Here is a 25,086-nt window from a genome sequence, read left to right as displayed (position 1 = left end):
CAAACCACTAGACATCACTGCCTTCCTAGAGCTGGGAATAGACTCCAGGAGTCCCTGACGCCCATCCAGTCTCCTTCCAGTTCCAGTGTTTCCACCTGAGCGAGCAGTGGGTAATAATGGTTATGAATAGCTTAGTACTGGTTATTAATGAGAGCTCCTACTTACAGGGATAGACACTTCTCCCCTGCCACCCCCACCCCTAGGAAATCTCTCCAACATACAGCTGGTGTCTCCAGAAGTTTTGTTATTATCATTAGTTTCTTTTTTATTACAGTAATTCTGTGTCCTCCTCGACACGCCTGAAACTAAACCCTTTCCAAACAATAGCCGTGGTGAACCTCCGTGGCAAGCAGACCCCCCAAAGCAGGGTACTTCAGAGGTGGGCCCAGGAATGCAGTCTAGTGAGCAGGGTGCTGGGTTCTATTCCTGGCTTCACTGGCTGGGTGACCTTCAGCAAATTGCTTCTCCTGCCTGTCCCTCATTATGGCCAGCTGCAGCTCTCCTTTGTAAGGTGCGATGTAGGATCTGGATATAGAATCATAGAATCATAGAATATCAGGGTTGGAAGGGACCCCAGGAGGTCATCTAGTCCAACCCCCTGCTCGAAGCAGGACCAATTCCCAGTTAAATCATCCCAGCCAGGGCTTTGTCAAGCCTGACCTTAAAAACCTCTAAGGAAGGAGATTCTACCACCTCCCTAGGTAACGCATTCCAGTGTTTCACCACCCTCTTAGTGAAAAAGTTTTTCCTAATATCCAATCTAAACGAGATATGATCGTTATCTCTGCATGGAGTAGCAAGGACGTGGCATGCATGGATGACACAACCGGTGCTACCTAGCCCATTTCCCAGTTGTCTAGGCCAGTGCAAAAATGACTTCCATTTTTCTCACCCATTATACAAGCAAACAAATCAATCCAGTCTAAAGACACAAGGAGTGATATGTCACCCTCCAGAGGTTACTTTGGTGTCTCATTTTGAATTGCATCATTTTTTAAACCAAGTTAGAACACAACTCCTAGTTAATACATAATAATGTAAAGACCGAGGCTACTGTCTGTGTGCTGCTGCTTCCCCACAGGATGGAACCCACAGCTACTCAGATGTGTGTCATGGGCCGTATACTGCTCACATCTAGCGGGGAGAGTTTCCTTTAGTTCAAGTGGAAAGGGGCCTTAGCTTTTGGACCACGAGGGTGGGCGTTCTTTCCCTGCTGTGAAGAAGTGTAAAATGTTCAGCACAGAGACGTTCAGGTGCACCGTAACAGACACCGTGTAAGAACCCTAAAATCCCAGCTGGCTGCAGGTTTGTCAGCAGAGTGATAATGGTCTGCACCGAGAGGGGAAGGGACTTGCCCAAGGTCACTCTGTGAGCCATTAGCAGCCTACAGTAGAATCCAGGAGGCCCGACTCAAGCCTGTGATGCCTATGCTGTGTCCCCTCCTACGTGTCCTCTCTCCTCTCATGGTGAAGCAGCTCCGTATTTGGGGAGGAAATGGCAGGATTCTGCTCTGTTTTAGGGGGCTGGGACAAGTGTTTAAAATGCCACCACCACCATCGGTTTTCCAAGGCCAGTGACCCTGCTGGGCTCAGGAGAAAGGGATGGTCGGGGGGGCTGACGGGCACAGTTGCTCTTGTGAAGTGCTGCAGTGGGCCAGGCACCTTTCCCCCGACACTCCCACCCCTGGGGTCTCAAAACCCTTTTTCAGATCAGGCCTGGCTAAGCACATGCAAAGGAATGAGCTGCACAAGGCCACGTGCTTTGAGGGAGTCCCCTTCCAGCCCCAGCCTACAACCCCTCTAGCCTCCCGAGTGCCAAACACCCTGATCCCAAACCCTGCTCGCCCACCTTGCACATCCACCTGGGCCCCCAAGCATACAGATGCCAGCCACAGCCCCTCTCTCTCCTCCCCTGCCTTCTCTCCGGTCCCCCACCTCCTTCCACGGTGTGTGTCTCCCCCTCCCCCCAGGCTTCCATGCGGTTATAAATGGAGGCTCTGGCTGCCTTTAAATAGTCATATCTATCAGGCGAGCTCACGTCGGCCATAAATTTTACAGTAATGATGATTTTCTAAATGGGCCGACTGGAGCTATTTCCGCTTCAGCCTCCAGTTACTGCACACACGTGTCATTCCCCCCTCCCCTCCCTGCGTCTCCCTCTCCCCCATGGGGCCCAGAGGCCCATTTGTTGTCCCCCTAATTGTCATTTCTCCTGCATGCTCTTGGGCAGGGGCTGGAAGTGGAAGTGACCTTGTCTCCTGATCAGCTTCGTGCTGGGGCTCCCGCCCTCCCGGTGTTCCTGACGTACAGGATCAAGGCAAGGAGGTGGTTTCGGCATGAGTTGGGTGTGTGTACGGGGAACAGGGACAAACCAGGTTGCTCCAAATAGGGCAGAGGGGACTGGCTACAGAGACACAGCCATCTGGATGTCATTACTGCCAGTTGTCCCCTCCCACCCCAGTCGTGTGAAACAGGCCTGGTGTGTGAAAGCTATAATTACGGGTAATCCCTTCTCACTGTGCATGGTTTGAATTTGGCACAACAGGAATGTGAAAGGGAGAAGGGGAAATATTGACCAGACCCTCGGAGGGGCCAACATCTGCATCAGTCATGAGTGCACATCTGGCACCCGTGCTGGGATTGGAAGCCCAGCGCTGGTGTGTTGGAAGCTCCCACAGTGAGTGGAGATGGAAAAGACCATTGGCGCCCCAAGTGTAACCATCTCCCATAAGGTCCCCTAGAGGGGACGTTGGGCTGACACCACACTTGTTCTTCCTTTGGCCTGACCCTGCCCAGATGAGCTGAAAAACGCAGCCCTTGGTTTGCTTGGAGGCCAGGCCTCCTGTTTGCATCACAGTGCGCCAGGATAGCATAGCAGCGTGAAAGCATCACATCATGGCACTTTCGGAGCCACAGGGTGATGGGGCAGTGTGGGCTAGAGCTTAGAGGTGCCAGAGGTTAGGAGTTGGGAGTCCTGGGTTCTGTTCCCAACTCTGCTGCCGACGCACCGTGTGACCTTGAGCCAGACATGTGGCTTCTTTGTGCCTCAGTGTCCCCATCTGTAAAATGGGGTGGATAATGCTCCTCCCCCCCCCATCCCCCTGCGTGCAAAATGCTTTGAGATCCTCTGTGTAAGTGCAGGGTCTGATTTACCCTTTCAGCAAGAGGAGTGATGTGATCAGACTCCTGATATGAACCAGCGCCGGTGTCGTGCCGCACAGCTCTCTAATGAGGTGTTCCGCAGCGTATGTCTGGAGCTAGAGGGCTGATCTCTGCCGGCAGGTGCAGGTGGGAGCAGGGCATACAGGGCGTGTCCTTCAGTCAGTTTCTGTGGCTGCTATGGGGCAATCCCAGGACCAGTGAGCTGTTCACAGCAGTCGCTTCTTTGAGGCTTTCCCGCAAAGTCTGAGTACAGTCAGGTCCCATTGGCCTCTGAGGGAAACTGGGGCTTTGGGCTCCTGGTAGGATCAGGCCCTTGAATAAAGAGAGACGAGATAAACCTGGAGGCAGGTGAATCCTGCATGGGCCCAGACCAAAGCCCTCTTTGCATATAGCCTGGGGGGGGAGAGAATCCCAGTAAGGATGGAGAAGATCCATTCAGATGAGACCTGCTCCTGCTTGTTCTCTTTGGCCTCCTCTAATGGGGAAGCAGGTGGGTCCGGTTGGATGGGCTTTGAAAGGTGCTTACGTGCTGGAAGCAGAGAGAATGGGTTTGGGAGGCTGGCTGATTCAGGGGACTGGCAGCGGGCTTCAGACCTTTCAGTAGCGAGTGGAAGCTGTTAAATCTGGCGGCTGCTTAGAGACCCCACGTGTGAAATTAGTTTGATCACGCTCAGTCTGGTTCATAGTGGGACAGGCGTCCACAGCACAGCGGGAATTAACAGGGTCCCCATCTAGACTTATCCCACCCTCCTCACCAGAGTATCTGAGCATCTCTCCGTCATGCACGAAACGACGTGACTAATATCTGTCACCTGTGGTTCGTTCTTTCTCTCATTCTGCCCCCGAGGGGAGAATTGTGTGTGCAGTGGGGTGCTCTGTTTTGGTAGGGTTGTTTTAATTAGTGTGATTAATGGTGTTATTTATGTACTTGCTGCTGTGCTGGGTTTATATTGGCAAAGGTGAGGTCAAAGAAGGTTTGGATGCTGAGAGGCCATGAAGACTGAGTGCCCCTCTCTGCCTAAACGGGGATCGTCCCAGGGCAGGGCAGGAGCTCACATATGGCACACCATGGGGGAAACTGCACCTGTCTGAACATCAGTCTGTGGGTCAGTGACTAGTGCAGGTCTAGGGAAGGTTAAGCAGTGACCTGATCACAGTCTAGAAGTACCTATGTGGAGAAGAGATTTCTGATAGCAGAGGGTTCTTTAATCTAGCCGAAAAAGGGAGAGCGTGATCTCATGGCTGGAAGCGGAAGCTAGACAAATTCGGACTAGAAACGGCACAATTTTTTACCAGTGAGAGTCATTAACCATGGGAACAAATTACCCAAGGGTGTGATGGATGCGCCATCACTGACAGGCTTTAAATCAAGACTGGCTGTCTCTTCCTAAAAGCTCTGCTCCAGCCCAGACGCCAGTTCTGGACTCAGGGCAGTAATCACTGGGGCAGTCCTCCAGCCTGTGTTACACAGGCACAGACTAGAGAGCACAATGGTCCCTTCTGGCCTTGCCATCTGTGGATCCGCATCTCTGGCTTCTTTCACCAGCGCTGGGAAATCTAATGGGACTTTTTAAAAAAAGCAAAGTGCAGAGAAATCCCCTAAAAATGGGTAAAAGGATGAACCAGAAAATCTAAGAGGAGAGCTCTGTGCAGGGACAGCCCTGCTCCCAAGAGAGCCCAGAGGCCATCTGCGGCAGGGCCCCGACCCCGGCTTTGCCTGCTGGGTTTCTCCCAGGCTAAAGTCACAGAGTGTGTCCAGCCACCCCAGCTTGTCTGCAGTAACAAAGTGACACCCAGATGCCTTGCTCAGAGGAAGAGGGAGGGGCTTGGACGGATCCACTAGGAATGGGGGGCACATCACTGCATGGCACGTGGTGGGGAACTGTGAGAGGGGTTTTAAGAGTCAGTCACCACCACCAGTGCCTGGGACCTCTTGTTCGTTGTCTTGTTCTAGGCGTTTGCTTCTGCTCTGTTCCCCTGCCTGCTCATTGTGTGTATGGCAACTGGATACTGGAGGGGGATGCAGGAGTCGGGGGGTAGATCCGGGTGCGGGGTGGATAGACGAGATGGCTAGAAATCATGCATAGATTCCAAAGGGGAGCTCTGTTTTCATCTCCTACAAACTCTGCTTCCTCAGCCTCGGAGGTTGGTCTCCTCTTGGACTGGAACTGAGCCGGAGAAGCTCTGGCCAGTCAAAGCTCCGAGGTGATGGATCCTGCTCTGGCTCTGGGACAGGACATGATGGAAAAGACACATTTATGTCCTAGCTAAACATCCAGTGGACATTCTTTGGGTAGCAGTGTAAGCTCAGAGCGCTCACCGCCTTGTCCCTTCCAACACGCTCCCCGACTCCCTGGGTGTGTACTTTGCCCAGCTGAGGAGCTGTGTGTTTAATTTGGGGGTGATTGTTGTGAATTTTAATGGTAGCTGCTGCTTCTGCTTCTCTTTCCTAGATTTTATAGTGGACCTCACTGCTGCTTCAACTCACTCTCCCTCTCTTCCAGTTGTGGGACCCCCCACCAACACTGCTGTTACCCCTCAATCCTGCCCCACATCCCTCCCAGCTGATCCAGCATTGAGCTACTCAGACACACAGCTCTGCCAGCGCCCCTCAATCCCGACCTGCAGCCCCCCTGCTATTCCGGCCCTGGGATTCCTTACCGCTGTAGCAATAATGCCTTTATCCTGTCACAGGGCTGTTATCTTTTAAAGATCTTCCCCATACCCAGTTCAGAGGAAGAATTATGTCCTATTAATAGTACCCTGATTTTGTATGGCAATATCACTTTATAAACATTAAATAGACAGGACCACTTTCCTGAAGTGCAGCTACCTCTGGGGTGGAATATGGAAGCTGTTTAACAGCACACCGTAACGCTGTGTAACGCAGCACACCGTAAAGAATATTGTTGCTCTTTAAACCTGTAGGGGAAATGTAGGCGGGGAGACAGTGATATGCTGAGTTGGAATTTAGCCAGGATGCTGGTGTTGCAAAAGGATCTTTAGTGTGCACTGGCCATCAGGGATCTTTGTTTTGCATCTCAGTCAAAAGCCAGCACAGCACCCCTACCGAGGAGGGGTCCAGTAACCACTGGGAAGCAAGAGTGCCCCTGTTCAATCATCCACACCCCTTCCTGCAACAGTGATCACCCAGCTATGCCATAAACAGGCCTCAGCCTGTGTAGCAAGAGACCAAATGCCGTCACTTCCCAAGGCCGCGAGCCTCATGGGTAAGCCCAGGGGTTTCTGAGCACTGTGAAGGTGTCACAGACATTGTCTCTCTTCTAATCAATTTTCCTGATGATTTATTTCTTGTTTTTTAATTGATATGGGGCAGGTCTAAGGCAGGCTGCCAGCGGCACCAGCCAAAGCCTCTCCAAGGTGTCTCTGGAGCCAGAGCCCTAATGCTCAGGGCACGGCGTGTAATGAACTCTCCAAGGACTCGGCTCGTGCTCTGTATTAGCTGAAGAAGCGTCTGGCCCAGCTGTTAACTGTCCCATTTAACATCATAAATTATTAACCTAATTTTGAGGAGGGTCGGTGACGGATCCTGCTGGTCTCGTCAGCCATCGTGCAGCCTCCGCCTCTGGGCACGGGCGGATTCCGCAGCAATGCCTCGGGTGGAGCAGCTCCAGGGGGTCCGTGCAGCTGCTCGGTGGTCAAGGGGTCACCATACCCCAGCCTCTGGCCTGTTTTATGGGTACCCCGAGCAGCACGTGAGGTCAGGGGAAGCTGATTACATACCTGCCCTGTGCGTTTCCTCCCTTCTTTCCCCCCACTTCTTTCTTTGATCGTGAGCTCAAATTTGTTTTCAGTTTGAACCGCCATCTCGCTAACCATGAGGGCAGGGGGCCAAGCAAAGCCAGGGTCTGGTGGCAGTGGCTCCCCAGTGGATACAGGGTCCCCATGGGCAACACTGGGCCTGGGGCAATGCAGCAGGAGCATCCCTTTCCAAATAAACCTCTGCTCCCGGGCTCGCGGCCGCCACTCCCATACCGAGCTGGCAGTGGATACTCTTCCCACTTATCCCTCTGATATTGGCTGCTGCTCCCACCTGCCCCTCTGCGTTCATATGGGCCTGGGGTAGGTGCTCCCCAGTTACATGTTCATTGGGCTGCCCTGTTTTGCTGCTGTCTTCCAAATGGACAAGAGCATTTGACCCTTAAAAGTCTTGGCCATTAATGTGATATATTGTTATACACCGGCTAGTGGGTGTGGCAGTCCTGACCCTACAGGATGCAGTCAGAACCACTCAGCTGTGTGTCATAGACCCTCTGATGCTTAGAATTTATGAGGATTCTCCTTTAGCTCAAGTGGCAAGAGTTTGTGGGTTGGGAGCAGGAGGGGCTGGGGCTGTTCCCGGTCTTTCTGAGTCAGGTGTTTTCTGTGAAATTTCAAGTAAAATGAAAACATTTAGTTTTGGTTAAAATTTTTCACTGATTTTTTTGATTTTTCAGCAAATTGAAATGAAATGAAAAAGAACCACTTTGTGTGTTGTGTCGTTTCCTCCCCTTCACACACACCCCCCACCATGCACATACTTTCGTCTTCCTTTCCGAAAGAAAAAAGGGAGGGACAACTGAAGAATCAAACCAAAATAAGCATTTTGAATGGAAATGGAATGAAAAATTTTGAAAAACTTTGTTTGGTCAAAAAATAGAAAAATCTCAGCAGAAACTGATTGATTGATTTACCTGCGATGTTTGTTTCCCTCTAACAGGTATTTATCACTGAAAAAATATAGAGAGAAATCTGTTTTGACCAGCTGTGCTATCGAGTCCTGAATGGCCTTGGGGTGCTGCCTAGTGATAGCCCCATTGTGTCAGAGGGAGTGAATTCCTGTAGCCTCTGCCTCCCAGGGCACATCTGCACACAACAGCTGGGAGCGCACATCCCCACGCAGGTAGACAGACATGCTAGCTCTGCTTGAGGAAGCATGCTAGAAATCTCAGCGTGGCCGCGGCATAGGCGGTGGCTTGGACTAGCCACCAAGTGCAAACCCGCCTGACCTCTGGGTGTGCACTAAGAGCTGCCACGCTGCCCCACTCTAGTGTGGGTCTGCCCGCCTGCTCTAGGAATCACGCTGCCAGCTGCTGTGTAGACACATCCCTCAGCTCATGCGCGGTCTGAGTGGAGCCCAAAAGAGTAAGGAAAGGCTCAAGGCCCTTTTCCCCTGCGTTTCACCTTCTTCCCCCCAGGTTACCATAGCAGAGGGAGATTGCTCAGTGTCTCCATGCAGTATCCAGGCTAGGGTAGGATAGAGCCCTAGCCTTTACCGCTGAATTTCCCAGGCCCCCTGGCTTGAAGCTGCACCTGGAGAGTGCTCAATGGCCAAGGTCAGAGGGGCTGGCTGTATTTCTGGTGGCTTTAAAGAATCAGAAGAGCAAAGAAACAGCTTCCCCACCCTACCCAGCTGGGCTAGGGAAGACAGAGAGGTGTCATGCAGACCGTGCCCCAAAAGCAGGAACCTGTACCCCCAAACAGACCTGTCAACAGAACCCCATCTGTGCTAGCCCAAGAGGCCAAACTCCAGCCTGCCGCAAACAGTTGAATGACCCCCCTCTACTCCAAAGAGAAAGGGGTGATGGGAGCTCACTGTTACCAAGCCCCAGCTGATTCCAACCCCTGAGGGCTCGATTCTGCCCTCTCTTACTCACCACGAGTGCTACCGTACTCCCATTGATTTCAACGAGACTTACTCACAGTGGACGGTGAGCAGAATCAGGCCTTGTCTGAAGAACTAAACCCACAGGATACAAATATAGGACCCAATCCTTTACTCAGTAGGTACTCAGGCCCATGAAAGTCAGGGGGAGTTTTGCCTGAGTAAGGACCCTGGGGCGTGAGCCACAGGGAGCAAAGTGTGAATGTCAGGAAAAGCCCTCCATTTGCCGTGTGCCTAGAGACAGTGAGGAGTGCAATGAATAGAAGGGGCAGTGGATTTTGTTCTTCACACCCAGACAACGCACAAACCTGCTGCGTGCCCATAACACAGCACTCAGCCTACACAGGTGTAAAATCCTCTGCACGGCAATAAAACACTCACATCTAGTCTATATATTTTGTAATCCCTTTAAAGGTTTTTTTTCTTTAAACCCCTTGCCCCAGCTCCCTCCCACTCTCCCCCCAAAAATTATTATAAAGAATTATTGCCATGAGTATGTCTTTCCCAGTGAAAGGAGAAAATCGCCTCATTCATAATTTATCCCCTCAATTACTATTAATAAAGAAATATTTCAGCAGAAAATGGCCTGGGAAAATTACACGTAACATTGCATTAACATTCTATTTGAACATTTTCATCACATTTGTTATAGAGTTAATAAGAGGGATATGCTCCCCTGACTTCTTCATGAAATTATGGGCTGCCTATGAGAGTTTAATCTTTTAGACTTTATATAATATATTCACTTTACTAATTGAGCTATCCAAGGAGCAGTTAGGGATGTTCTTAAACGTGGAAGACAAAGTAATCAGGGCCATGACTTCCTGACTGGAGGATCCGCTTCCGGAGATGCGGAGCCACCCGTGTGAATTACACACACATGGGTGTTTACATGCTGAAACACCTCTCGCTTACCTCTTCTTCTTACAGCTCAAATTCATCAGCACCACCACAGCCATCACCATCACCATCATCACAGGCTGATCTGCTGCCCTCTCTTTTGGGAGATGCCAGGTGGGGAGCTGGACTGGGCGGGGTGCTCTCTGTTCTTCTGATCTCCCTGATCAGCTATTGTTTGCGACTTTGGGCGTCTTTGTCTGAGATTTAGGGCTGGCCATGCTCTGCAGTGTTGAAGAGCTTCCAGGCAACCCCGGATGCCAGAGTATCTGAAATGTGTGTTGGGTCAAAGAGAACAGGCAGGGGAGATATGAATGGAGAGTGATAGCACATTCACCAGCTCCTTGTGGGAGGGTGTTTCTGAATGTGATTTGCATGCACCTGGAACACCATGTTGACCCTCCTTTTGGACTATCTCCTTGTCTCAAAGGAGCCGAGCCCCAAGACAGCTTAGGTGGGGAAGAAGCGGAAGCCCTGGGAAGGCTAAAGAAAGCTACTTGGGAGTGGGATTGGTTCAGGAGAGGGGAACTTGGAAAGGCAGAATGAAAACATTTGTTATTACAACTCACTGGGCCTTGGATTCTGATTGCAAAAGCTACTGTAATTTGTACTTAGAAGTTGTAACAAGAACAGCGTCTCTCAAGAGCGTTAAACAAAGGAATGTGTGTGAATAGAATGCATAAGGCACAGAGTGTGTATATAAACTGCGTGTATACACATCTCTATGTAGCATATACACACTTCCCACTCCTACGGTGTAATAATTCTTTCCCCTGCCCCAGCCAGCAACCTCAAACAATGAACCTTGCCTCGCCCTGCATTGCAGCCCTTTTACAAATGGGGAAACTGAGGCACAGAGACTTAAGTAACCTGCCAGAGTAGAACACAGCCCTTTGTCTTCCAGCCCTCCCTTTCCATGAGACCCTCCTTCCTTTCCATAGCTACATGCACACCCTCCGTGTGGGATATCAGGCCAAGGGACTGATCCAAAGCTCATAGGAGGCGGTGGGAGGCTGTCCATGGACTATAACAGACTTCACTTCCTGGCCCACACCAAGTGGAGGATGCCAGGTCCTACTGCGTCATCTGAACAGGAGGAGGGTTGTTTGCAGCCCGTGCGTGGGTGCAGAGGGTCCACCATCGCCGAGCAATGGCCAGCTGCCCTGGCTGAGAGAGAGCACAGGACCCAGCTGCCTCAGTCGGAGCTGCTCCCTTCGGAGTGTCCTCGGCAGCACTAGGGGGTGAGCCGGGGGCAGAGACCGGGAAGTGGCACTCAGCTGTTGCCAGCGGCAGCCTGGCTCGGAGTACGCTGGGATGCTGATTGCAGGTGTGTGAGAGCAGAAGCTGCCAGGAGGTCCAGCCAAGGAGAATCCTGCTCTCCCATTCGCTAGCATTGCAGAAGCCATTAAAAGGTGTTGTGGATCATGTGGCAAAGGCCACTGCAGAGGGAACCAAAGGGTCAATGAGAAGATTTTTTTTTTTTTGCACGTCTGAATTCGTTAGCTGGAATTCATGAGCCAACCAGTCAGACCCTCTGGAAAGGCCCATCTGCGCAGGAGAGAGCCAGGCGACAGCAGAATGGGCTGCCCTGCCTGGCCTGCCCTGCAAGGTGGCCACATGAGCTGACAGCCAAGGGACCTTGCACCTCTCTTTGATCCCCTCCAGACAGCCCCGGGCTGGCTACATCCCAGCTTCAGATGGGAAATGGCCTGGCATGAGAGTGAGAAAGTGGGAATGGGCTAAAATCCCCTCGACCCACCCCTCCAAGCCTCCTGCCTCCCGCCGCTTTGATGTGTGCTCAGGAGGAACTAAAGCAAGCAGGCGTTGCTGAGCTTGGCAGCTTAATCCCCTCCCATGTAACTTCTGTGCGTCAGGACACGCGGGACCCAGTAAACATCCAGCAGCCTCTGGCAGAGCCCGTGCAGGGCTGGCTCCTTAGCTAGCTGCTTGTCTCCCCCTGCCCCTTTTCTGTGGAGGAGCCGGAGGCAGGCAGGCAGTATGGGCCTCCTGGGAGCCCCCTGGCCCCCTGGGGTTAGCATCTGGATGCTGGTCCATCGCAGGGGAGGTGGCTGCCACAGGAAGGGCCCAATGGAGCCATAAAACTGGGAGATCAAGGCTACATGCCGGGATTTCCCTTCCCCCAGGACATGTCAGGGTCATGGGGACAGGTACAGACCATCTGGATCCTTAGCCCGTCACTGGCTCTGCCGTGTGTCCTAGGGGCTAGTGACTTCAGGGTGCCTCTTGCTGACCATAGACCTTATGGCAGGGGATTCCTGGCAAACCAACAGTTTGCACCCATTTTTCTGCCCCAGATGAGAGGAGCCTCAGGTGGCCGGGGACTTTCCCAGCAAAGGGCAGCAGGGCCCCTCTTTATCTTACACCTTCACACCTGTTAATTGACCGTCCTTGTGCACTCTCATCCTTCTGCCTGCCGGATAGGTAACTGGCGTCCGTTTACTGTGTACCTGAGAAGATCACAGGGTTGGCACAAGTTGGTCTCCCCGTAGCACCCACAATCTGCCAGATGCTTTCCAGAGAGAGAAGGCGGCCAAGTCTGTGCCCCTTACAATTTAGAAATGACAAAGCAGAGAGGTGGAGGGTAGGGGAAAGAGGAACAGCAGGAAGCAGACCGACTGGGGATTAGCTACATCCTGGCAAGACTTCAAGTGTGCGCACAGGCGATCCCAGATCACCCTACAGCCACCCCTCTCCGCAGGGGATTGAATGGGCCGTGGCAGCACCCACCGTTGGGTGGCTCAGCCAGGCAATTGGGGAGGCTCATTTGGCAGAGCACTGCGTTGTGCAGGCAGAGAGGCCTTCCAGGGCAGTCTGCTTGCAACGTGTCACACGCAGAGAGCAGAATTTGATACAGAACTAAAAAGGTAAAGACAGAAAAATTAAGGCTGGAATGCGCCAACCTCACTTAAGAACAGGACACCTGGGTCCCTTCCGCAGGTCAGTTTAGCTGCCGTTGCTTGGACAGCATCTGCTATTCACATAGCCAGCCAACTTCCCTCTGTGTCTCGGACTCCCTTTGAAAGCCCATCAGCATTCCATTTCTGCCTGTCCCTCCACCCGTCCTGGGACATCAGAGCCAGAACCGGGGGCTGAACTGACGGCAACGCCTGTGGTTGGTTCTGGGCAGGATGGACCACACTGTAAACAGGACAAGGCTTGTAAACAGCACTCCAGCTGGGATCAATTTAGCCTGTTGGGGTTGCAGACCCGGCGCGGCAGGACACGGTGTCAGGGCATTGTCGAGGGGAGAGGGGAGAAAGAAGCTGAATAAACAAACACAGCTTGTCCCTTTTTCTCTTCTTTTTTTCGTCCCAGTGTTGTTATTTCAGCCGGACAATTGCTTTGCAGATCGAGGGAACAAGCTGGCTCCCAGTGCCGCCCTTTCGTATTGTGTTTTCTCATGGGAATTTGTCCTTGCATATGTGTGCATGTGTCTTTGTGTATGTGTATAGACAGAAAATAGTCTATATAAATATATTTCTACTGGGGAGGAGTATATTTACTTTCTTAAAACCCAAGTGAGGCAAAATATGTTGGATTTTGCTACTGTGGAAGATTCTGCTTTTCCTGAGCGTGTGCAGCACACAATAATGCTCGTGAATGCACGTGCTTATTAATGCATGCATACAGTTTACACTCAGTGCGTGTTTCTGCATTCTGCACTCTGCATGTGCATCTCTTAAGGACAGGGAAACATTATGGAGTTGGAACGCTTTGCAAGGCTTTCCAGCTCATTTGGGGCACACAGAGAGGGGAAAGCGAGTTTCCTAAAGTCTGAGGCAGAACTAGGAAAAGAACCCACGAATCCTGACTCCCAGCCCTGTGCTCTAACCACAAGATCATCCTTGGTCGCAAGAGTAAAATGCATCAAGAGTTTGGGTAAATTCTGCTTTGCTAGGACCCTGGTCTGCGCTGAAGGCTGTACGTTAGAGGCTTCCTAATTTTCATGTCTTAATTTTATTTTTCCCACATTTCTCCCTCTTCTCTCTCTCTCTCTCACTGACTCACACACACACACACACAAACCTCTGTTGGAAAAACGATTTTAATACCCATGGCACATTGTCCGGGTGTGATATAAAATCCAATGGCATGTGGCATTTGGAAAAGGTCACTTCTCCCATCAGGATTCATTATCCTGCTTCAGCCCAGGAAGCCACCGGGTTACCCCCTCCTCCCCAGACCCCTTGCCCCCTCCCATGAGGCATTTGGAGAGCTGAGAGAGGGGATGAAGAGGCTTCGTGGGTAGGGCTGGAAGTTGAGCAGTGTCAGCGGGGTCCCTGCAGCTCCAGAAGCACAGGCTGCTGCTTCTCCAGGTAACAGGGATCTCCCTCTGTTGGCCATAGTAGCAGGTCCTGTATCCTCTCTGTGGAGCAGCCACTAGAGGGTGATGTTACGCACCTTGCTTATCATTTCCGCTCAGGTAGTGCCAGGGCCTCAGGCAGGGATGGGGTGGTAATGGCTGGGCCGTGTTCCGATTGAAAGGTGACAAGTGCTGGACCCATCTCCCACTCCAGGTCAGCAGTTCCAGGGGAACACTGCCTCTTCGTGTTGAGTTCACAGGCAGATCCGACTGCCCTCCAGTGGGTGATGTCAAATCTGGTTCCCTTTGTTTGACCCTTTGACCGCACTCCTGTCCCTGTTGTTCATTAGTTGTCCCCTGTAATTATTTGGTTTTCCAGGTCCTGTGGACCCCCCTCCTAGGCTGGGGGGGATCCTTTCGCAGTGGGCGGGCTTCACCCGCCCACTTCCTGGATCCAATACGAGTGGGTGATGTCAGCGCTATTTAGCTGTACCTACAAAGCGACAGATGGTCCTGGAGCCGGGTGGGAGTTCCGAGAGCTCTCATCCCAGCCCTGCCTCTGGAGTCCTCCTCACCTCCCTGGGCCTTAGCTTCCTTCTCTGTACGGACAGCTCATGTCGGGAGCGTGGCTGTGTAAATGTCTGAGCATTATCCCCGGGGTGGGGGCGGGTTATGGAGCTTTGATCCGAGCCCCCCCCCGCCCGTGTGATTTGCAGTCTCTGTTCCTCGCCGCGCAGTGCCCTGCCTCGGCATGGACACAGAACGAAAATGCACCTCTTCCCTGTTTCACTTGTTTTATTTTTCATTGCGCTGGTTTTGAAGCGTCCCTTCAGCTCGCAGCTCATGACGTTGGGCTGATCCTCCGGTGAGCTCTGCTGCCTGGAGAGAGTGGAGAGGAGAAACCTGTGGAAGCCCAGCTCCTCCACGGCTACCTTCCCTCGCATGGCCTGCCCGGTGAACTCCTCTTAGCACTTGGGCCGTCGACTTGGGGGGCGTTCAGAGTCCTCTAGGGCTCATCCCTATTCTGGGTGGGGGACCCAGAGTGCAATGCAGAATACACCAGGCTTTCACTTCTGCAGAGCTGCGGTTGAACTGAGCTGTGGTTGCAGTGAGTTTGATTAGTCTCAACCGAGCTCCTCAGAGAGATTTGTCCACACAAGTGAGCATCCCGGGCAGATGAGCGAGCTTCAGGGTGGGGGAAAGGTGCAGGTCGGGATTGAGAGGCAGTGGCAAAGCAGTGTGTGTGGTACTCAGGGCTGGGATAGCAGGGGGCTCTGGGTAAGGACTGAGAGCCATCAGCAGAGCAGGGAAACCTAAAGCAAGAATAGTGGGGGGATGCTGCAGGTCAGGATCGAGATTCCTTAGCAGAGGGGTGGGGCAATACGTGCCTAGCACCTGCTTGTTTGCCTAGCTCTTGCCTTTCCTTCTGTTCTGTTCCGGTTCCCATACAATGCCCATCATTGTGCCTATCCCTCCAGCTAGTCCCTGCACTGCCCTTCCCAAACCGTTCCCAGGAAATCGCTGTGGATCACAGTCTAAAGCTGCCTTCAGGTCACACACATGGGGCAGCTAGGCAAATCAGCCTGCTTTGTGAGGCCTCTGGAGATGGTGACTTCAGGCACCTGTTTGAAGCCTGGGGGAGGGTGGAGTGGGGGTACATTTTCCTAGTGGATCATATCATCCAGAGCTGAGGTGGGGAATTTCGCTTACATACTGCTGGGGATTCCTCGCCATTACCGTGTGTCCTCCTGACAGGTCACCTTATGGGTGTGCCACAGGAGCTTGGCCTCAGGAGTCCTGGGTTCTCCTCCCAGCTCTGATACAAACTGCCTGGGTGAGTATGGGCCCTGCCCCTCTTTGGGCCTCGGTTTCCCCACCTGTAGATGGGTGAGTTGTGAGAAGGAATGTTTGTGCAGTGCATTGAAGATGCAAAGCCCCAGGGGTTTACTGGAAGGGCAAAGTCTGATAGAGGAGCGTGTCTTTCTCAGGGGGAAGGAGCAGAGGAGTGACTGTTCCCGGGGAGCAGAGAATCTGATGGTTTTTGCGGAGGGGAGAGGAATTTGATGCCTGCTGCAAGATGACTTAGTGTGCAAAGGGTGATGGTAAACGGAGCCCCTTCCTGCCATATAAACACCAGTGAGTTATGGGTACCCCAGCCTCTAATTATGCAGTCAGCCCCAAATAGCTCTGTCTAACGAGGCTGACAGACTAATATCTCAAGAGCCCTTAATGCGTTATCATCTCTCGCTGTATGACCTCATATTTATAACTGCTCTGGTGGGAGGTTGAGAAACGTCCTTTTCTCCCCCCCACCCCCCTCCGAGCAGGGGCTCTTCAGCCTCTTCTGTTCAGATCAGGAGGAGAGAGGAGATATCTCCCCATCCATCACCAGTAGAGTTCGTGCAATTAGATGATTAAAGACATTTTTTATAATATTTGGAAGAGGCTTTGAAACATTTCTCAGGGAGCGTGATTAATGCCTGCTTAACCCTTCCCTGGCCTGGCTGGAGAGCCCGCCTCGGCGGAGACCCAGAGCAGCAATGGGCGCAGGCAGCTGCCGCCGGCGGCTACACACAGCTCTGTTCCTCTTCGTTCCAGCTGGCAGTTGCAAAGCCCCAGGCCCAGATCCCTGACAAGGTGTGATTCATGGGCCCAGGGCACCTGCAGGAAGCACAGACCCCATGGCAGTTCCTAACCCAACTGGGACTTCGTGGTTTCTGAGGCTTCAACGGCTCAAGGGCTCAGGAAGTGAGCCCCCCGAGGCTGTTATGCAAGAGGCTTGACACACAGGGTCACACACATGCCGCACTCCTGCTGCCACGCATGGTCATGCTTCCAGTTCCATGCCACACACTAAGCAGGGCCCAGCACACACAGAAATGGATGGAGATGAGGGTTCTGAGGGTCTGACGCCATGGGGTCTGCGGTCCCTTAGCCCAACAGGGAGAGAAACACCGGCCTAACCCCACGCTTCTGCTCTCCTCCGAGTTTCATTAGATCTGTGTCTACCTGTCTCTCACCACCCATCTCTCCGCCGACCCAGCTCTCTGATGACATTGCTGAAGTGCCTGTCGCTGGGACATCTCTTTAATCGTGGAAGGATTTGCACAGAGATTTTCACAGGCACAAATGCTGTGGGCCCCTGTGAAGGTCAATGGGATTTGTGCATTGGGGAAACTCCCCCTTCATGTGTAGTTTCCCAGAAGTCCCATATGTGCAGGTGTCACTGGCTCCCGGGTAAGCACAGTTAATAGCTAGGGAACCCTTTCACTCCTTTTCAAAATAGCTGATGTGGATTGTTAATTATTCCAACATGGAAGTGGCAATTTCTCCTTGAATTTGGGAACTAAACCCTCCTGCTCCAGTCACAGTTGCAATATTTCATAATCTCAATTTCTTGTCAATTGATTGCCAGATAGAAGCGACAGCCAAAGAGGGCCACAGGCGTCTGCGACCACCACCCACCGTATGGTTTTAACTCTGCCCCTCTGTAAGTTTTCATTATTTTATTCTTCTTCTTGTTGTTGTTATTTAGACAAACTTGAAAAAAGTAAGAAAGAAAGAGACACTTCCTGGTCGTACTTCCGTTAATAAATAGCTTACAAGAGGTTAATAATGATTAATAGATGTTTTAATTAATGGTTAATCTATCGTTAGAGAGTCCAAGAGGTCACAGGTTTATTATAATCATAGCTTATCACTCACTATGGCACCTCCATATGCTTACAGCCATGTAGAACACATGCTACTCCCATCTGTAACATGCCTGTAATATGCTTTATTAACCCTTTGTAAACTACTTATAAAGGGAACCATAGTTAAAGCACGATCAAAATCCTAATATGTCTGGAGTCAAAGAACCCTACAAAATGGCTGGGCAGGAGTTTGTTATTAGTTTAAACATTGTCTTAGTTGACTGGTAGAGAAGAGAAACAGAAAGAGACCAAACTAAAAATGCATCTGAATAGTGTTCTCTGTTACCAAGTGCAAGGACAGACACAGACGGATTCATCACAGCACTTCTGTTCATTTGATAGTATCCAAATCCTCTTGAATCCTGGGAATTCCTGCAGCATCTAAGCACTCCTCCGCCATCAAGGAACAGAGCGTGGACGCCCCCCCCGGCCCCACCCCAGCCCCCGCCTTGAGACCAGGCAGGAAGACAGCCCCATTTCATGGGTGGAGCACAGCCGGAGAGGTGACTTGGTTTGCCCCAGGTCATGCGTGGCATCTGTAGCAGCACCAGGAACAGAGCCCAGCTCTCCTGTGACCCAAGCTAGCACCAGAGCCATGACCCACCCTTTGTGCCCAGAATGCTGGCTTCCTCGTTTTATTTCCCTTCTCTGCACTTTCCCCTTGGAGCACTAAAGATGAGTCCCTTGGCCTACCCCTGCCCGCTCCCCATGGAACGCCACCTTTCTCATCGCTTCTGTTCCCTCCAGTTAGCACGAAGGTTTCCTCCAGATCCCCCCCTTCCAGCTCCCTTAGAGTTCTCATTCCTGGGGCAGTCCACCCGCCCCCGCCTCCCCCGCCCTGAGGTATCAACCAGGAGCCTGCAGCAGGAGGGATCAGGCAGGAGAGATCAGGGTGGCTCTTGGCAGTCTGCGGGAGGGCAGACCCTGCTCCCAACCCAAGCAGCAAAACACCTATCCTCTTCTTGGCTCCGTGACCTGATACTGGCCCAATTGAAACCCTAAGAACATGGCCAGTCCTCAGCACGACTCGACAATTTCCCAGTGCTCATGGGGTTGTCTGTGGCCATTTAAACTCACATGTCCTGAGTGGAGCTCTCACAGTGGGGAGCCTCAACTGGCCATTGGCTAGGCGGGGCAGTATCATTATCTCCATATTCCTGATGGGAGAAACTGAGGCACGAAAGGTGAAGTGAGGTGGCCAAGGCTGCACATCAGGACTAGAACCCAGGAGTCATGGCTCCTAGCCCCACCTGTTCTAATCACTAGACTGATACTCTTCCTTGAGCTGGGGATGGAGCTCAGAAGTCCTGACTCCCAGCCCTCTCCCCCACTCCAACCCCTGGAACCCACTCCCCTCCCAAGCTGAGAGTAGGAGTCCTGGCTCCCAGTTCCCTGCTCTAATCCACTCCATCAGGCTTCCTCTCCTTTGGGTGCCTTGTCCAAATTGTGTTTCGATAAGCTCTGGAGATGCAGTGATGAATCCCAGAGACACTGGAATCCCACCCACCAGCTCAAGGTCTCTGGGGTCTCTGAGGGAGGAGACGATGTTTAAACAGACTGACACAGAAACAGCTGACCCTTTGCAGGCAGGAGTGAGCAGATTCTCCTTGCTAGCAGCAGCCGTTGCCGGGACGTAGCTGCAGCCAGGGGTGCAGCAGTGGCGAGGGTCCCTATCATGCCCCATTTAGCCAGTCACACAGCCTCTGATGGGTCAGATACCGTTATCTCTATTTTACAGATGGGGAAACTGAGGCACAGAGCAGGGCTGTGACCTGCTCACATGAGTCCTGAGCTCTTTGCAGCCAATGCTGTGTGCTAATCACTAGACAAATTCTCTCCATCCTCAAGTAGCCACTGAGCAATGAACAGGAATGAAAGCTGTGCTGACCCTTCGACTAAGTAGGCTTTGGGTACACAGTGGGTTGGCTCTGGGTGGGTTGGCTCTGGATGCCGTCAGGGACAACTTGGCCAACAACTCGCACTAATAAAAGCTGGGGTAATGCAGTAGAGAGAACCCCATGCTGGGAGGCAGGGGTCTCTAGAGATGAGAGCAGGGGAGCCAGAGTCAGGTCTACTAGGGCTATTCCTGTCTCTGCCACTGACTCCCTGTATGACCTTGAGCAAATCCTGTCATCCCTCTGTGCCTCAGTTTCCCCCTCTGTGAAATGGGGATGATAATATTGTGATCATCCGATTCCCTAGAGCTCTTGGAGCTCTGCACAGGGAAGGCCCTAGAGTAGGGGAGAGCATCGTGCTGAGCTGTTAATGTCTCCTCCCCAGAGCCAGGCCTCACTCCTTCTCTGGGCCCTGCTCAGGAAACCATCCTCCGGAACCTGACTCCCTTTCCACCCTGGGAGTCAGAGCGGTCATCTTTATTCTCCCTTTCCACTCGTGATGAGTGGGGTCAGCTGCCTACCATGGTGGCCTTGCTCGCCAGGTTCAGCTAGTTCCTTCTGAGGCAGGCCCGGGTGCAGCATTGCTGAGAGCCTGGCCCTGAAAGGTTGCTGAGAGCTGGTGCTCTCCCCTCAGGAAGCCAAGGTGTGAGGGCTTTCTTCCCTGCTCCCCAAGAGCTTTGACGCCTTAAGGGGGCCTTCTTCCAGCTGAGCTCCCTCTTCCCTGTGTGGTGTCTCAGCTCTGCTCCCTGCGAGCGGCTGGTGCTGCGGCAAGCTGTCATGTCACTGTGCTAGGAACACCCCTTCCTCCAGGAGCTTTGCCAGCACTTCCCGGAGCTGGGAACCCTGCCGGGGGTCGCAGGACTGTCCAGTGTCAACCCGTTGTTTGCAGGGTTGTTGGAGCTGTGTTGGGCCCAGGATATTAGAGAGACAAGCTGGGTGAGGTGATATCTTTTCCTGGACCAGCCTTGGTTGGTGACAAGAGAGACCGGGAGAAGAGCTCTGTGTAGCTTGCAAGCTTGTCTCTCTCCCCAAAAGAAATTGGTCCAATAAAAGAGATTACCTTACCTCACCCCACCCCTGGTCTCTCCTGTGAACCTGGGCAGGCTTCAGTCATCTCAGCCTCGCACCCCAGGGGACCTGCAGGCAGAGAGGGGCTGAGCAGAGCATCCCACTGAGCCCACGCAGTCCCCCAGCTGGCCTGAGGAAAGGGGTCAGGCCGGGGGTGGGGTTTTTATCTTCCACTTTGCCTGGCCTTCCTTCCCGCCCAGCCCTCCTGTCCCACACCCATCCAGCTAGACAGGAGGGAGCTGAATTTAGACACACCTGCCCAGCATCACGTCTCAAGTGCTCGTCTGCTCCATCAAGCAGCCCGTGGGTGCGGTTCCTGGCAGTGAGGAGTCCAAGCAGCGGGAAGGGGGTGAGGCTGCTCACGCAGGCGCTGTGCTCGGGCTGGGTGCAGCCAGGGGAGAGATGCTCCAGACCCCCTGGCTCCAGACCCCTCTTCATTGCTTATTTCTGGGGCATTACATTCGACAGGGAAAATTTGTTTCTGTCCAGAGCAGATGCCCGGACAGTCTCAGGCCTCTTGGGAATTCATCATCCCGAGCATTTGTTTGTGGCTCTCCAGGACCCTCTGCCCCACAGACCAGCCACAGGCCCTGTTCTCTCTCTTTCTCCCCCGCATACACAAAGAGGGCCCTTCCACTCCTCCCACACATGGGGGGCGGAGGAGGGGGGGATGGACTAGCCCATACACACACACACATGCACGGGGAAGGGGCTTGTGCTTTGGGCTCAAAGCTGAGCTGCTCCAAAGGGCTGCCTGGGTTTAGGTCTCCAGAAATGCAGATCCCTGGCTTGGCCCGGGGTTGGTGCAGGAAGCGGGTGGGACCCCTGATGGCCCCTCGAGCTGCCCTGCTCTGAGCAGCTGCTTTCACCAGGCTGTGCTGGGCACGCCAAGCAGACCTACAGGCTGGGGCAGAGAGGATTGTAATGCAGGGCTTGCCCTGTGCAAGGTGGGGTATTTGGGCATCAGAAGGTCAGAGTTGTCCACAGCAGACCAATGGTCCATCTCCTCCACTCTCTTGCCCCTGGCTGCACAGGAAAGAGCAGTTGCCTGTCTCGTCTGGTACCCCTCCTCTGCTGTAGCAGAACAGTCCCAGGGGAGCTGAGGATGCTCAGCACCTCCAAAGATTGGATCAGAAGTGGGGTGTAAGCATCTCCCAGTCATCTCAATTTCGTTAACTCTGAACCCTAATGATGGTTGTGGAATAATGCTTGTCTTGTGGAATATTTATACAGGTAACGATAATAAAGACTACAGCAGCAGTGACATTTTTTATGACTCTGATCATTGTAACAGAAATGTTCAACTGCTCTGAGACTGGGCTGAGTTTGGGATTGTGGGTGGAGTTTGTGTTTGTATTTCCCCCTTCAAATTGACCCCCCCCTTGCTGCGTTAAATGAGAAAAGGCAGTGAGACCAGCTCTCCTGGCAGTTTGCTTTCTCCCATCACATCCTGGGGGCACAGAGGTTTGTCCCGGGAGCAGCTGGGGTAGGGAGCATGTGTTGAATGAGATGATAAATGTACCACTGCGCAGTGTGATAAATGGCAAAGGAGCAGGGAGCCAAGCCCAGGCGTGGTGATGGAAGTAGCAGTCTGTCTCCCCACTCCCTGCCCCCACTGCCATCTACCTCCCTCTGAGCAGCATGTGAAGAAGGGGGGTGCTAGAAAGCCCAGATACCAGGCCAACCTTTGGCACATTTATTGACACTCCCTGAGTTCATACCTCAACTCTACAATCTTTCCCTGAGATTATTAAAAATTAATTGATCTCTTTTATATCCCCCCCGATACCCAATGCCGCTTGGAGTTGGGGAGGAAGGTGGGGATGTGTGTAAAAAACACACTGATAAATGTTAATTACTCTTTTACGGCCCTTGTCAAATTCCAAAGCAAATCGTAAATTCATTAAACTCTAACGGATTAAGCACATGCAGCTTATTTAGTCACCATAAACAAGATCATTTGGATGTTGATTTTTCCTTTTTTATTGCTCCAGCAGAAAAGAAAAAAAAAAAAAACAAAAAACCAAGGAGCAGTTGGCCAGTTCCTAGGGAGCCTGAAAAGTTCTGGTTCTTGTAATACCTTGCTGCTGGAGCTCCGTGGCTGCTCTCTGTGTTACAGTGGCATCTGCAAGCCCCAAACCAAGATCTGGGACCTCACTGGCTACCTGTGATGCGCGCACAGTAAGGGAGAGTCCCTGCCCCAAAGCACTTACAGTCTAAGTAGACAAGGGAAAAGGGAATGCAGCGGTTGGTGGTAGAGCAGCGAACAGAACCCAGGTGTCCTGATGCCCAGTTACGTGCCCTAGCTACTAGATGCTGATGCTCGTCAGTAGTGGGGCAGGGTCTGGTGAGAGATGGGACAGGAAGTCCGTTTAATGGGATTCTGTCCCCCCCTCGCCTCCCCAATTCCTTTACAGTGGTGGCTTGAGCCTGGATTGGGCAACTGGATCGAGCTGCGTGTCGGGAACTGCCCAGTGGTGACTTCCATCCAGACTATGGGCTGTGCTCTGGAGTGCATAGGTCTGCGTTCAGCTAGCTTTGCATGGAATTTGGCTGAGCTAGCAGGGTGCCCAGAAAAGTACCTCCGCTCTCTGTGCTTTGCAGAGCCGTATTGGGCCCAACGGAGTACTCGCTCCACAGAGCGGCTAGGATATCTCCCTCCCCAAGCCCAGCCACGGGGATCAAGAAGTGGCCTGGGAGTTGAGGACTTACCATTTGACAAGGGCTCCCCACAATGGGGACAGGAGGTCCCTAAACCGACTGAGCTTCCACCCACATCCTCACTCTGCAATTCATTCGCCCTTTGATTAAGCCTCCAGTGAGGAAGGGAAGGCCAGTGGAGCAGTTCCTGGCCAGCCTCGGGGTCACCCCGCCCATGGAGTGACTGCGACGGCTGAGCATGCAGGTTCACCGATTGCAGCTGTTTCCACTACACCCCGAGGGACCATCGGCATTTTAACCACTGCGTCATCTAGCGTCTAGGCCTGTGCTCCTCTGTGTCAGCACCCCTCTGGGGGCGTTGCCCCGGCGCTGCTAACCGTGGGGATTTTTAAAGTCCAGTGTGACTTCGTCTCCTGGCCATTTCCGGCTGATCCAAAGAACAAGAGCCATGATTTAGGGCCCTTCTGCTTAAGAGACCTCATCAGCGCTTCACTTAATGGGAATCCATGGTAGTGCTGGAGAGAGAACCTGGCCTCCTTGCCCCCGGCTGCCCCTTCGTCCTTGTGTCTCCTGTCTGCACCTCTCCCTGGCCTGGCTGGGGAGACACAGCAAGCTCACCAAAGGGTTGGCTGCTGGGGAATTGGTTTGAGGGTGTCTCTGTCTGATCAGGAGTGCGGACAGTGGTTTTCTGGGTTCTGCTGGTTAATGTCTGCGATGCGCTTCCATCTGAGTGTTGGGTAGGCACCGTTATTTGGTCAGGAGTAGTGGGGATTAAACCTGGACAGAGCCACCTGAAAAGCCACCTCTTCTTGGTGCGTGGGTCAGACCAGAGCTCGCTTACAATCTAGGCCTCCCCTCTCCCTGGCTTCCTCGGGGCTGCAGGAGAAAGGTGAGAGGTGCATCAGGATGTCAGCTTCTCCAGGGCTTCATTCCCTGGCAGTGCTTTCCTCCTTTCAGTCTTCAGCCTTTTCCCTTGGCAGGTACAAAGTGCACTGATAAGTTTCTGCACAGGGCATCTGTCCCAGCCAAACCTGGGAGCAGGTTTGCAAGGCCAAGTGAGGGTCTTTTCACCATGTTTAGTCTCCCCCGCCCCCGCTCCAGACTCAGAGACCTCCTCAGGGCCGGCAGATTGGTAAGCGCAGTGTGGGCAGTCAGGGGTTAACGGAAAGAACATGCCCCATGCTAAGCAGTAGCTAACAGCCACTAGCTAATAACTTTATGGCTTCAAAGCAAGGCATTTATCATGCTGAAGTTTGTTTATGCACTAGTTATATGGCACATTATACCAGATCTGTGCTGGGCTGATAAATTCTAGATGACAAGCAAGGCTACCGAGGGGACTTACTGAGTCCAAAAGACCAGTAGCTTTTTCCTGAACTCTGCTTTCCGAGATAAGGGCAGTTTTTCCCTCTTTTGTTTTGTAAGGAGGGGAAAACAAAACAAAACAAAAATCACCTCCAACAACCTGTAAACTTAACAAAAAAGTGAGGGATTATTTTTTTAGTTTTCTGGGCTTTTGGGTGGGGTGACTGGCTGTTACCTTTCAGACAGATCCCAGGTGATTGGTCACCTCTCTGCTAGAAAGTTCTGAGTTTGGTCCCCACTCGGAGTTGTGCAGATACTGGGTGTGGGCCCTGCCGGGGGCACGGTGAGGGCGCCACCCAGGTGAAAGTGGAAGTTAAAGTACTCCAGGCACTTTTTGAACCTGACCATCCTCACC

General features: G+C 52.6%; 1 protein-coding gene across 1 annotated transcript in view; it reads left to right on the top strand.

The window, feature by feature from the left end:
- The window catches only part of RNF220 (ring finger protein 220), a 329,212-nt gene that overhangs the window by 118,250 nt on the left and 185,876 nt on the right, over positions 1 to 25,086 (top strand). Inside the window, exon 3 of the mRNA XM_073357946.2 lies at positions 17,463 to 17,537. Coding sequence (XP_073214047.1) covers positions 17,463 to 17,537 — 75 coding nt within the window. The remainder of the gene's footprint in view (positions 1 to 17,462; positions 17,538 to 25,086) is intronic.

This window comes from Lepidochelys kempii, chromosome 8 (assembly GCF_965140285.1).
Source record: "Lepidochelys kempii isolate rLepKem1 chromosome 8, rLepKem1.hap1, whole genome shotgun sequence".
NCBI lineage: Eukaryota > Metazoa > Chordata > Testudines > Cheloniidae > Lepidochelys > Lepidochelys kempii.
This window is presented reverse-complemented; position numbering and strand designations above follow the sequence as displayed.